This window comes from Canis lupus, chromosome 27, assembly GCF_048164855.1.
Source record: "Canis lupus baileyi chromosome 27, mCanLup2.hap1, whole genome shotgun sequence".
NCBI classification, from domain to species: Eukaryota; Metazoa; Chordata; class Mammalia; order Carnivora; family Canidae; genus Canis; species Canis lupus.
The window spans coordinates 43,269,132-43,283,058 of record NC_132864.1 but is presented as its reverse complement, the minus strand read 5'-3'; the positions used below and the strand labels follow the sequence as shown (position 1 = coordinate 43,283,058).

The window sequence follows — 13,927 nt, the reverse complement described above, 5'->3', positions numbered from 1 at the left end:
ATTTACCAACATACAGAATAACACCCATGCTCATCGCGTCAAGTGCCCCCCTCAGTGCCCGTCACACATTCACCCCCACCCCCGCCCTCCTCCCCTTCCACCACCCCTAGTTCATTTCCCAGAGTTAGGAGTCTTCATGTTCTGTCTCCCTTTCTGATATTTCCCACACATTTCTTCTCCTTTCCCTTATATTCCCTTTCACTATTATTTATATTCCCCAAATGAATGAGAACATACACTGTTTGTCCTTCTCCGATTGACTTATATCACTCAGCATAATACCCTCATTATTGCTAAAAGTTATTAAATTTCAACTTCAAAATAGTTTTTTTTTTGTTTTTAATTGTAAGAACACATTAATTTGAGTTCTTCCCTTTTAACAAATTTTAAGTGTAGAATGCAGTGTGGTTAACTATCGTAACACAGTGTGATTTTCCATCCCGCTTAACTGAAACTTTACTCCAGCTGAAATTTTGCCCACTCCCCACCATCTAGCAACATCATTATATTTCCTGCTTCTATGAGACTGATAATTTTCAATATTTTGCACCACGGAATCATGCAGCATTTGTCCCACTGTGACCAATTTATCTCACCCAGTGTAATGTCCTCCACGTGCATCCTCGTTGTTGCATATAGTGACAACTGCCTTCCTTTTTAAGGCCTGACTGATATTCCACTGTATTTACATACTGCATTTTCTTTTTTTTTTTTTTAATTTTTTTTTTTTTTTATGATAGTCACAGAGAGAGAGAGAGAGAGGCAGAGACACAGGCAGAGGGAGAAGCAGGCTCCATGCACCGGGAGCCTGACGTGGGATTCGATCCCGGGTCTCCAGGATCGCGCCCTGGGCCAAAGGCAGGCACTAAACCACTGCGCCACCCAGGGATCCCATACTGCATTTTCTTTATCCATTTTCCATTGATGAAAATTTAGGATTCAACTTCAGAAACATTTGGTGGTCTTTTCATAATACATAGTCTCCATATTAGATTAAGCACACACTGGCCCAGCAGTTTCAAAGTATTAGTTCTGAGATCAATTTGCTTCTTTTAAGCCAGTATAATCACATTGGGTTTTAGATGCTTCAAAAGTCTAAGCCTACCAATATGGAAACACACACACACACACACACACACACACACACACACGTATATAAAGTCATTTAGTTTGAATAACTTAAATTTAAACTTTAACTTTGCCCCAATTCTTACTGACCTCTGTTGACCTCATTTCCCGTCCCCTTTCTGTAATGAACACTTTTTGTTGAATTAGAACTACAGACATAGAGGTATACAGATCATACTGCACAACTAGATAAATTTTTACAAAGCTTGGTCTCCAGAAATCAAGCCTTTCCCTGTCAACATGAAGATATTATTTCTCCTTTCCCTAACCATTCACCAGGCTTCTATTTTAACCCCTAAGAGAAGTATTTTAAGGCTATATCTCTCCATATCCATATCTGTATCTATATCTATCTATCCAAAAGTTTCAGCTTTGTTGAAGTATAATTGACAAAATTGTAAGATATTTAAAGTCTACATTGTGGTGATTTGCTATTTGGTAAGAACAGTTAAGTTCTCTTTTTTACCAAATCTCAATTACACATTCATTTTTACCAACTGCAGTCACCATGTGACACATTCAGTCTTCAGAACTTTCTCATCTTGTAGTTAAGATTTGCACCCTTTTACCAGCTTTCCCTACTTCCCTCATCCCTAGCCCCTGACAACTACTTTTCTAACCTCCATTTCTATGAATTTGACTTTTTATTTATTTTTATGTATTTTTTTTTATTCCACACAGAATTTATACCATCCCACATTTGCCTTTCTGTGTCTTGCTTGTTTTCTCCAGTGTAACATCCTCAGTTCCCACCCAGGCTGACACAAATGGCAGGATTTTCTTCTGTCAAAATGTAGACTTTTACTGCACAGTAGCCATAGTGTAGCCAATGAGGTTTATCCAAGTTACACCTATCATGGATTGAAAACTTCTTGCCTAGCTTGTAAGACACACATTAGTTGGTCTATTTTAAAAGTTTATATAAATAAGATTATATAGAATCATGTGTTTCATGTGTACCTGACTTGTTTTGCTCCTCATTCTGTCTGGGAGTGTCATCTCTGCTACCGTGTGAGGTAGTCATGTGTATCTCATGGACTTGTGCATTGGCCCCAGCTTTCAGCTGTCACAAATGATGTACTGTGGTGCACAGTTGTGCCCATTTATGTTTAGCATATCAACTAAACTATATTGGATTTTTGTGAAAAGATATGCATATATTTGACTTTCTTACTATTGCCATTTTTCCAAAGGATTTGGTGGATTTATAATCTCCCCCAAAATGTATGAGAGTTCTAGTTGCTCCATGTCCCTGCTAACACATGGTACTGCTGATCTTCCTGTCTGTTTGTTTGAGCCAATCTTGTGGGTACACTGTAGCAGTTCTAACATTGAAATTGGATTCCTCGGCATATGGTATTTGTAAGCTGTAAAGTCACCAGAGAGGAGGAATGTGAAGAAGTATGGAGGGAAGTGATAGAAGCAAATGGAGGTTATTAGATATGAAAGAAGAGCACAAGGAAGACCCAACTTTGGCGATGGGTGCAAACATTGTGCCAGAGGACAGGCAGTGGCCCGGAGAGAACATGATCGCTGCAAGGAGTAGTGCCACCAACTAAATTCATGACATAGAAATAGAGCCCAATGCTGCCAGCTTTTTAATTTTCAAGAGAAATCCAAATTCAGATTTTGGATAGCATTTTCTGATTAGAATTTTGGCAACTAAATCAGTTGTTTAAAGTGACAAAGCAAAGGGAGGGTCATTGTCCATACCCACCACGAAGGCTGTGGTTTCACACTTTTTAATGACACATGTGCCTTCAGAAGACACTTTTTTCCTGACTTGTTACTAAATCTGGACCAACAAAAAAAATTTTTTGGACCAACAAAATTAATTCTTATGTAAATAATGGTGATCTTAGGCATAAATACCCACCCATTTTCCTAGGGGTACCTACACTTTTTCCTCCCTCCCTTTTATGTCATTGCACAATTCATGTGGTTAATGCACTTTTGCAGTTCAGCCTCCTGAAAATGTTAAAATATAATTAAACATGAAAATATATTGAAATTGAATGTAATAGTTATTTGAAACTAATTATATCTGTGTGTCTCAGGAAAAATATCTTTAAGAACAGACTGACAAAAATCAGTATTACTTAGAATTTAGAACTGGAATCTTTGAAAGGGCTGCCAACCTGACAATTTTTTAAATAATTAAATCCAGAACTAGCAGTATATTTTAAAATGTAAACATCCTTGAGAGATACCACACATTAATGTCATATTTAATTAACATATAAATGATTATCATCAGATCCTTTCATAAAAATAAATGTGATGCATAAAAGTGCTATGCATGCTATGAAGCTATTATCAGGAAGTGAAACAATGCTGAAGGTAACTTTGTAATTTTTCTCAAGGCTAAAGTCCATTAATAATACAAGTTAAAATAGAGTGAAGTATTAACTGTCTATTGATAGTTTTAAAAATTACCCAAGAAAATAAAATAAATAAAATAAAAATAAAAATTACCCAAGAACAAGGAATAAGCTCATCTGTAATCTCTAACAGAGTCACCATTAGAAAAATGTACTTTTTTTTACCCCCTCAGTTGTAAAAACATAACTTTATTTCATGTAAAATAGTTATAGCCAGAAAAAGAAGTTTTGAATATGTCTGACTAACACTTGTAATTAAAGTTTTTTGGCAGGAGCGTTCTGAGAGTCATGGGAATCTAGGTCTGGAAATAAATCTGAATTCGTTTGACCTGAAATGTGATAAGAATTTATTTTCAAATGCAATTTCTCTTTCTGAACAATAGGAGTTATCCATGGAGTCTGGAATTGATCCTGGCCAGGAATACGGACAAGATTATTACAGTTATGAGCATGGGTACATCTTCAGATTTTTTTTTATCCGGTATCAATATTTTTGTGAATAATAAGGAGTTATCATTATTACTAGCATTTGCGTTATAAATACCACTTCATCAGTTTCATCTTTGGAAAAGAATTACGTATCTGCTTTTAGTTTCAATCAAGTTTTATCCACCTTTCTGTATTCATTTCTGGTTTGCTGTTCTATGGTGATATCGACTATAACGCTAATGATGCAGTAAAATGATTCAAAATTATTTACATGAGAAATAGAAGTCAAACATATTTGCTCAATTCCTGAATTCACCATTTCTCACATGTGAGATTTTTAACATTTTATCTAACTAGTCAGCCTCAAGATTTGCCCAAGAGAAATTAAGAAGAAACCATCTTTCAGAAGCCAGTAATAAGCATTTCAGGTCACTCTACACACATATTAACTGCTTTCTAAAAATACAGAAGAGGAATGTAAATACCATTCCAGACCATGTCTGAAGCAGATCTTCAGTGTAGAGTTAGAGACATTCTGTTCTGAATAAGCTATTAGTTTACAAAGATCCTATTTCATGTTCTAAATTCTTCAACTAATTAAGGTGGGATATGCCCCTCTCTAAACCCTAGTCTCTCCCCAAACTTAAATCTGAAATAACCTGACTCTTTGTACTGTTATCCCTGGGTACCATCGTGGTAAAAACCACTGGCCCATCAACTTAGAGTTCTTACTTATGGTTTTGTGACTAGTTGACAAGGAGCACAACAGGTGCTATATACATATCTGTTGATGGAATGATGAAAACAACGAAGAAAACAGAAATGAGTCATGGTTACAAAGACCACATGGAAACATGTTGAAGGCTGTAAGTTTCTGTTTCAGGTATGAGATGCCGCAGTATGGGAGCCGTCGCCGCCTGTTACCACCGGCTGGACCAGAGGAGTATGGTGAGGTAGTTGGTGAAGCCGAGGAGGAGGAGGAGTACGAGGAGGAAGAGGTAATGCCATAATGTTGAACCCCACTTGAATAGCAGGCTGCAAAAAAATGTCAAAAATCAGAAATCCTATTCACTTAGTACTTGCTTCCCTTAGAAATTTATAACGTGGGCCATTTCACTGCCTTGTTTATAGAAGGAAATTAATTGTTGTATAAGCTTAATTTATTTCCTTCTCTGAAATGCTAACTATCTGGAATAAAGCCACCATAAAGTTTATATTTTCTAAAATCCTAAATGGCACTTCATAAATGTAACATTACAATGGAACACATAAAAATCATGTTGCAAAACAATGGTTACTTTGGTTCCCACATTGTCCAGCGTACCTAAAAATCATGAAAAAGCACAGTTATCAGACTGAAACAGAATATGACACCAATATTTTAATAGAATTATGTCATGTAGGTTTTAATTCACGAGTCATTTATATACTTTGCCTGTAAAATTTACATGGAACATTTATCCAAAACAAAAATGAAAACAAATACATGTCCCTATAGCTTTACCCTGTGCCAAATTAAGAATATAGCCACATATCACAGAAATTAGTCAATTAAAGTATCATAATCTCCTGATTACGATTTTGTTAAAGAAAACACATAAAACTATTAATCAAAGTGTAGGGAGGGAGAAGAGGAGAGGCAATGATTGCTTCCTTCTCCTTTGATCTAAGATGTAAAATAAACTCAGAATAAGAAAACAATGGCAAAGCCTTAGATTTTAGTATTCTAATGTACAAGCCAAAATAAAATATTTTCTCGTGATCACTTTCCAACTGTATGCAGTGGGAATAGCAGGTGGAGAACTGTGTGGTTGTTCTTTGAAACTACTTAGAACCCTGCAGAGTCACCTCTGCTTGACCTGTGTGGGACAAGGTCACCTCACAACCATCCCCCAGCTTACAGTTCAATTGCATTTTCATGATTTTCAGGAAAAGGCAAAGAAAATTAAAAAGCCCAAAGTTGAAATTAGAGAGCCTAGTGAGGAGGAAGAAGTAGTTGTCACCATTGAGAAGCCGCCACCAGCCGAGCCCACATACACGACATGGAAGAGAGCCAGGATCTTCCCAATGATTTTCAAGAAAGTTCGAGGGCTAGCGGACAGAAGGGCCCTCGCCGATCTAGAGGGGGAAGAGTGGCAGAGACGCCTTGAGGAGGCAGAGAAGGATTATTTAAAGCTCACTCTGGACCAGGAGGAGGCTACGGAAAGCACGGTGGAGTCTGAGGAGGAGTCCTCCAGTGACTACACTGAGTACAGTGAAGAGGAATCCGAGTTCAGCGAGTCAGAGACCACAGAAGAGGAGTCTGAGTCAGAGACGCCCTCCGAGGAGGAGGAGAGCTCTACTCCAGAGTCAGAAGAGTCAGAATCCACAGAGTCAGAAGGGGAGAAGGCCAGGAAAAACATCTTTCTTGCCAGAAGAAGGCCCGTTGTGGAAGAGGTCAAGGAAGTCAAAAGTAGAAAAAAGGGGCCTCCTGAAGAGCCAGAGGAAGAGCCCCCAGTGGAAGAGGAGAAGGAGGAGGAGGAACCAACAGCAGGAGAGGAAAGTGAGCTGGGCCCCGCGGAGGAGGCAGTGGCTCTAGAGGCCACCGAGGAGGCCAGCACAGAGTCTGCTTCGGTAGAGCGAGGTGTGGACAGTGAGGAGGAGTCTGAGCCGGGCAGTAGTGGCAGCAGCAGCAGCAGCAGCAGCAGCGAAAGCCAGTCTGGGGGCCCCTGGGGCTTTCAGGTGCCCCCTTATGCCAACAGCAGGGACGCACGCCGGGAGAGGTCCCCAGGAACCAGCTCTGAGGGCTACAACACGGCACTCTGATTCGGGGACCAGGAGGTGGGAGTGTGCAGTGACCAGCCTCTTGTGTGCAGTGCCTTCTGTGTGCTTTCTGGAATGACACTTGAGGGGAGAAACATGGTCTTGATCTTTATCTGACCTAAGAGTGGAAGCACGCTGTTAAAGTGAGCATAGATTCTCTACAACAGACTTGCACACTACACTGTATTAGGGCAGAACAGACTCCTCTTTCTTAAGTTAGCAATTGTCAAGACCAGCAATTCATCAAAATTTAATACTCCCTAGTGGGGTTTCTGTTCATGCTGTCTGGCAATATTATATCACCAGTGATGTCCTGCCTAGTGCAATGAATTTTATGAATGCATGGGGGGGGGGCGGTTATTTCATCTGTAGACAGTAAATCCTTAGGACCAAACCTGCAACAAATGAGATCTCGAAGACTCTACTTTTGCATATATGTATCTTTCATTTGGCAAAAGTATTATAAAAAAAAAAAAGTCACAAACATGTTCAGATAGGTTTGTAGATGGCCATTTCAAATATTAGGAGATAAATGAAACGGAGTTTAAAAATTAAATTTATACTATTTCTTTTCCATGGTGCATATAGGTTAAGATGGATTTAGAAAAAAAAAAAGTGAATATAATTAAATGTTTACAAAACTTTTTTCTGGGTAAGTAAACATATTAAGTTTGAAATATAGATCTGGAAATCAAAAAGAATGGCTTACTTAGTACCACACGTTGGTAGTTCACATATTCTAAAAATGTGATACTATTTTGAGAGTAACCTAGCATCGGTTAACCTTTCCTCTTTGCCATTTCTAATGTGGATTGGTAAAAATCTTATAAATTTATGGCAATGTCCATTGCATTCTAGAAGAAAGTTGACAATAATTCATTTCTGTGTATTACTGGATAAACTATTGGGGATGGGAAGGTATTTTCTTTCTAGGTCACATATATTTAAGTGAAATGATCCAGAAAATCAGGATACTTGAAGTCAATACAAAAAGTCTGGCTAATACTGGAGTATGAATTAGGAATTAAAATAACGTAGGGTAAAAAAAAAAATATCTTTAACATTTGGGAAAAGGAAGTGTTAGTATGAACATAATATCCTAATACTGTGCGCCCCCTTCAATTTAACTTCCTCAAAGAGTAGAGCAACTGTCACACACTGGATCAGATCCTTACTTAAATATAAATTTTTTTAAATTTTTTTTTCATGGAAAGCAGTAATTTCATCAAAAAGAACACCCGTGCTTCCTGATATGTCTGCTTCTTAGCTGAGCAACAAACTTTCTTCAGAAGTTAGGCTCTAGCGATGCCTGGGTGGTTGAGAGTCTGCCTTCAGCTCCGGGCCGAAGGGCAGGCATGATCCCGGGATCCGGGATCGAGTCCCACATTGGACTCCTTGCAAGGAGCCTACCTCTCCCTCTGCCTCTGTCTCTGCCTCTCTCTCTCCGTGTGTCTCTCATAATAAATGAAATCTTAAAAAAAAATTAAAAGAAAAAGAAGGTAGGCTCTAAAACCAGTTGACCATTGGCAGGAAAGAATCTGATGTTCATGAAGAGTTGCCTCTCTCTCTCTCTCTCTCTCTCTCCCTTGAGTTCTTTAAGCCTTCCATAGCTTCCTATCCATGTCTTTGAGGTTTCCAGGCCTTGTGACCTTTGCTCCCCCCCCCCCACCAATTCCTGAGATGGTGACTCCTTTGTGTCTTTTTCCTTGGCAGTGGGCGAGAAAAAGAATGATCAAGCTGGTGGTGGATCGTGGGTATGAAGGCAGCTCCCCCGGGGAGGACAGTGCGCCTGAGTGCCAGCCAAACCGCCTGCAGCACCCCAGTGTGCACAGCCACGTCAATGGCAACATCTACATCGCCCAGAACGGGTCGGTGGTGAGGACCCGCCGGGCCTGCCTCGCTGACACCCTGAAAGCTTCCTCCCCGGGCCGCCTGGGGAGGCACTTTAAGAAACTCGACAGGCTGGCGGTGACACAGGAAGAGAATGTTCCCCTGAACACATTGTCCAAGGGGCCCTTCTCCACGGAGAAGATGAACCCGAGGCCGACTCTGGTGACGTTTGCCCCCGGGCCCGTGGGGGCCGACAGTCCTGCAGGGCAGCCGCTGGGGCCCAGGCTGAGAAGCCCAGGGGAACAGGTGCCCATGGGTGACACTACGAACATCAAGGAGCCTTTGCAATTCCACGGCGACCACACGCACTCCGACGACGAGGAGCTTTGGATGGGTCCCTGGAACAACCTCCACATACCAATGACAAAACTGTGACAGCGTTTTTAACAAGTTATTTTGATTTTTACTTCAGTTTTTAATAAACTGTGCTTTTTATTGTCACTGAGAAAAAAAAAGGTATGGAATTTATATCAGGCACACAAGCTAAAACTTTGAACCATATGCTTTAAAGTTTGACAAGAGACGAATTTGCACTCGCCTTTGTATTAATGAACTGTTCTTCCCAGAAAAATCTTTTTTGGACAGATTCTCAAGTCCCTAAATAACCTATCATTTAAACTTATCGTTCAAGCTGTTTGGTTGGGTTTTGATTTTTTTTTCATTTTAATAAACAAGAAGTAATTTACTAAGTAATCATTTATATTTTGTCGATTAACCTAGATTACTCTTCATCTCTAGCTTCACAGAACTTTTTTTGGTACATGTGAATTTACTTTTCATAAAAAAACAAATAAGGGAAAAATTTATATTAGAGGATTTTACAGGTATTGGGTTTATACAGTTGCTGTCTATACCATCCTGATTTTTTAAAGGAAAGATAGAATTACAAAGTGATAGCAAATGTGAGAATCTTCTGTAAATTATTTAGAATCATGAGCCTATTTTCCTTATTGTCCAATATACAGTTTTTTCAGGTTTTTACATACAAATCCGTGGCCCTTTGAAGGAACACGTGAAGTCACATCTTTTTTATAAATGCCATTCATGATTTCCCCGATGTCTCCTCACCCTGACCCCTGTGCACACACGCTTCATGAACACTCCGTCCACACCAAACGTAGCAGGTGATTTAGTTTCACCATCGGAAGTTAAATAATAATTTGGAGCATCACAGAAATCTCACCTTCAGCAAAAGCTTCCTGAGGTGGGAAAGGATCTAATAGGCAATAATGCATCTAGAACCACAACTTCAGTTTGGAGGATGTAGTAAGATCAGAGAAGTCTCACATTAATGTCATTGGTCATGAATATTTTGTAAAGGAATTTGGCAGGGTCAAGAATTTATATAATATGTGAAATGCCTACGGAAGGTATAAATCCACAGCTTTGAGTGTATTACAGTATATCACTCCCCCCCTACAGTTTATTTATAGAATATTTTAATACCCATAATATTTATGTGCATAAACTGCAGAACCAGAAAATGATTGCCTGGGCATTTCTTTTTATCAAAGAACACAGCCTTGATTTTTCACCATGGAACAAAGCACAGTGTCTCACAATTAACCGAAATGAAAACCAAGCATCCTTCCCCCCCCCGACCAAAAAAAAAAAAATGAAGAAGAAGAAGAAGACTCCCAGAAACTTGCCTTGTGTGTTGCATACTCTCCAGATGTTAAAAGGATGACACAATATAATTTAGGAGAAAATTCAGAATTTTATTGAATATGACTTCGTATGCTATAGAGTTCACCTCAAATTTTGCACAGTATTGACCAAGTTCAGATTTCAATAAAATTCACTCATGCATGCTTATTATACGGTTGAAAGAAACTGAAAAATGCACTGTTATTAATTTCTATCTCACATGTTTCACAGTTTAAAAATAGTTGATTATAATGCTCTTTCCTTATTTCCAAAGGGAATGAACTGTATGTAACATAAACTTGCCAACGTATAGAAGTAGTGTGTTTTAATTTCAGGTTTCAAAAAGTACTTGAGATCAAATGCAGGAACATCTCATTTATCTGACATTATGGGAAATCAATACCTTCTATACCCTTGCTGGAAAAACTGCCAGCATTAACTGGAAAGAAATATGGCATTCTAACATTAGCTTGTTAGAAATATAGAATCTTGCTCACGCCCCCAGGTCTGCTACACAAGATCCACGTTCTCACAAGATCCCAAGGTGGCTCGTATGCATATTAAATTTTGGCCAATAATGACCTATACCACTGAACTCCAGGGCCTACTCCTTACTGCGCCAAAGCAATTGTTTTTAGTATAACATATTTTGGATAGAAGTTAGATCGCACATATTTTCCTACTTGCTCAGTCAGAGGCCACTGACTATAATTTACTATTTCCCTGATGTCCGAGGGTCATCTCAACTAACATCCCATGATGGTCCCTGTGCAAAGAGCTTTATCTATTTTTTTTTCTCTTTCTCCAATTTCAGGCTGTGATATTTAACTAATTTTGTCACTGTGCCTCTCTCTAAAATTGATCTTCCAGTGTACTTCTAATTTCCTGGTCAGAAAGTTTGTGTCTTTGTTCGTTTTTTTTGCTTGTTACTGAAAAATCCTTAAAGCTAAGACAGGGATCAAGTATGTAACTTCAAACAAAAGTTGGGCGATTCTCAAGCTTTTGGGAATCGCTCTTGGGGATCTGAGCACTGTTTGAGAAATCTGAAGTCGGTGGAAGAGTAATGTCTCCATAATATGAGATGTCACTGTATTTTAAGGTTCAACTTTTTGTAAGGAAATGTCAAAATATTATAGGCTTCGTAGTAGACATATTTCAGCAATTTCAAGTTGACCGTTTCAGTCAAAAGAATTATGAAGTTAACCTGTCCCTAAGTGAGTGGAGATGGTACAGATGATCAGTATTTACACAGAACAACCCAACCGAACCCTTGGTCAGTATATTTTGAGGTAAAGTCTACACGGCAGCAAGAACAGTACCAACTAACTGAATCCAACCAGATGGAGTTACTTTGCTAGGACTTTCACTATCCTAGAACACTCTGACTCAGGATTAAAATTGTAGAACCCAGGGGAGATGTCCAGGTAGTTTAAACTTAAAAATACTTGATATAAATGATGTTTCTATGTAAATGCATATAAAGAAATTGGTGGTTATTTTTCCAAGGTAGGCGTAGTGATTGTAATCCTTTGGCTTCCCATGGGAAGAGAAACAGGAGATCCCAGCTGTTGAGGTGACAACGAAGGGGTAGGACTGGAATATGCTAAAACCTGCAGACTTCAGAAGGTCTGGTGGGCAGGGAAGGCAGAGGGAGGGAGAATGAAAAAATAAAGTTTTGGTGACGGACCATTTGTGCCTCTGTGGCCTGCAGCTCACAGACGCGAACGTCTTGGCCCAGCCTTCTCATTTTTCCTTAATTATAGACTCTGCAAGTTGTTACAGCATCCTAACTGTTGGTTAGCCAAAAGCATCTTTTTAAATCCAGAAAAAAAAAAAGAAGTTTGCCTTGAATTTTATATGGGATATGCCATCCGTGTTATTAGATCACATTGCTGGGGTTTTGTTTTGTTTTGTTTTGTTTCTTAGGCCACATGATTATTATTTTTTCTTACGCCCCATTATTAATAGGGAGGTTACAACATGTTATTTATCCTAGGTGGTCCTTCCACGTGGGATATGATAGCCACCACGGAAATATCATTAGCTGCATTTGTGTATCATAGAGCCGGGAAAAAATATTGAATATTAATGCTTGAGGGAAGACCTCTTCTTTCTTTTATTTCATGAGCTTTGCTTTTTCTCTTGTTCTGCTCCACTTTCTGCACTCGTCCCATAAGTGGAGCTTCTGTATGCCACATCGATTAATTCGTAAAATAGGCAGAAAGTGCTAATACTCTATTCTCAGGGCAGATGCCCCCTGGTGCCTGCAAAAAACACAGCGATAGGCTGAGGGATAGGTTCAAAATAATATTGACGACCTCTATTTTTATTGATAGTTTCTCCCTCTACTCACATGATAATGTGAATGCCTTTGTTCTACTTTTTTCTCTCTTATTTTTGCATTTGTGAACCTTGATCTTTTAGAACAATCTTTACTTGTTAGTTTGGTATTATTATTTATTATTATTATTATTATTTTTTTTTATTGAAATCGACTTTAAATTTAGGGTAAGTGAAGCACATGTATGGAAGATTTGAGCTTTGTCTATAGTTTGGTAAATTATCAACACATTCACTGCTTTCCCAATTTCTTTAACCAAACACCTGTTTTTTCCTTCACAAATATTACGTTGCTGTATGAGGAATATGAATCAGAAATTTTCAGTTAAAATGCATTGTTACTCACTACACAATGTTTCAAAAATAAATTTCCATTTGAAAAAAAATGTTTCTCATTATTCTGTCAAGTGGGGATAAAAATCAGTAACTATTTTCCCATTTACATGTTTTTAGTATTTTAGTTTGAAAGTACAAAGAAAAGCCAGCTCTGCAGACTCTTATCTTAGAATAATGCAGAGGAAGGAAGTGTACTTTGAGACTCTCATCATTTTGTAGACCTTTCAGTCCTGCATACAAGTCATCAAGTTCTAAGAAGGATGGACACTTCAGTTTTCCTAAAATACTAGCTATCTGTTTATTTTAAAAAATATATAAAATCATTTAAGCAGGAAGGCGTTCATATATAATCTGTTACATTCATGGAAATGCTAAATTGAATAAATAGAATAAAGAAATCAAAAAGCAGAGTCGACATGAAGTCACGTTACGACTTTAACATGATAGAGGCTGGTATTTCAGAGATTTACAATTTGTACACTTGTATCCATATCTAATTATCCATCTGTCCATCCACCTCTCTGACTATATGGAATAGGCTTGTATTTCCCTTATTATAAATTTATAATGCAGCTGATGATATAATAATTTCAGTTGCCTTTCATCTGAAACAATCAGATCGAGAAGAACAAATTTGCTAAGACAACCATTGAATATAGAGAGAATTCCTGGTCCTTTGCCATTCCAGTGTTCACTCGACAGACAGAAGTCTGTGTAGCCTTTATTTCCAGGGCCCACATGCCCTGCGTGAACAACAGCTGTTGAGAAAGACATTGAGTGAGTGGATCCTTGCCCTGTCACTGCGTAACTCTGGGCATGTCATTTTACTATTTGCCTCCTCCGTTCGAATATGGTGATAATAGCACTCACTTCAACTACGAGAAGAAATCGATTGTTAATCTGAATCTATATGTAAAGCTGTATGTACAGAACAAGAGATTAGACAAGTTCCTTTGCATATTTCTTCACAAACA

The 13,927-nt window shown here is 38.6% G+C and overlaps 1 protein-coding gene across 1 annotated transcript in view; it reads left to right on the top strand.

The window, feature by feature from the left end:
* PCDH15 (protocadherin related 15) overlaps positions 1-13,003 on the top strand; it is an 876,905-nt gene extending 863,902 nt beyond the window's left edge. The window contains exons 35-37 of the mRNA XM_072803740.1: positions 3,893-3,963; positions 4,822-4,936; positions 8,454-13,003. Coding sequence (XP_072659841.1) covers positions 3,893-3,963; positions 4,822-4,936; positions 8,454-9,005 — 738 coding nt within the window. The 3' untranslated portion in view covers positions 9,006-13,003. The remainder of the gene's footprint in view (positions 1-3,892; positions 3,964-4,821; positions 4,937-8,453) is intronic.
* Positions 13,004-13,927: the final 924 nt, after the last annotated feature.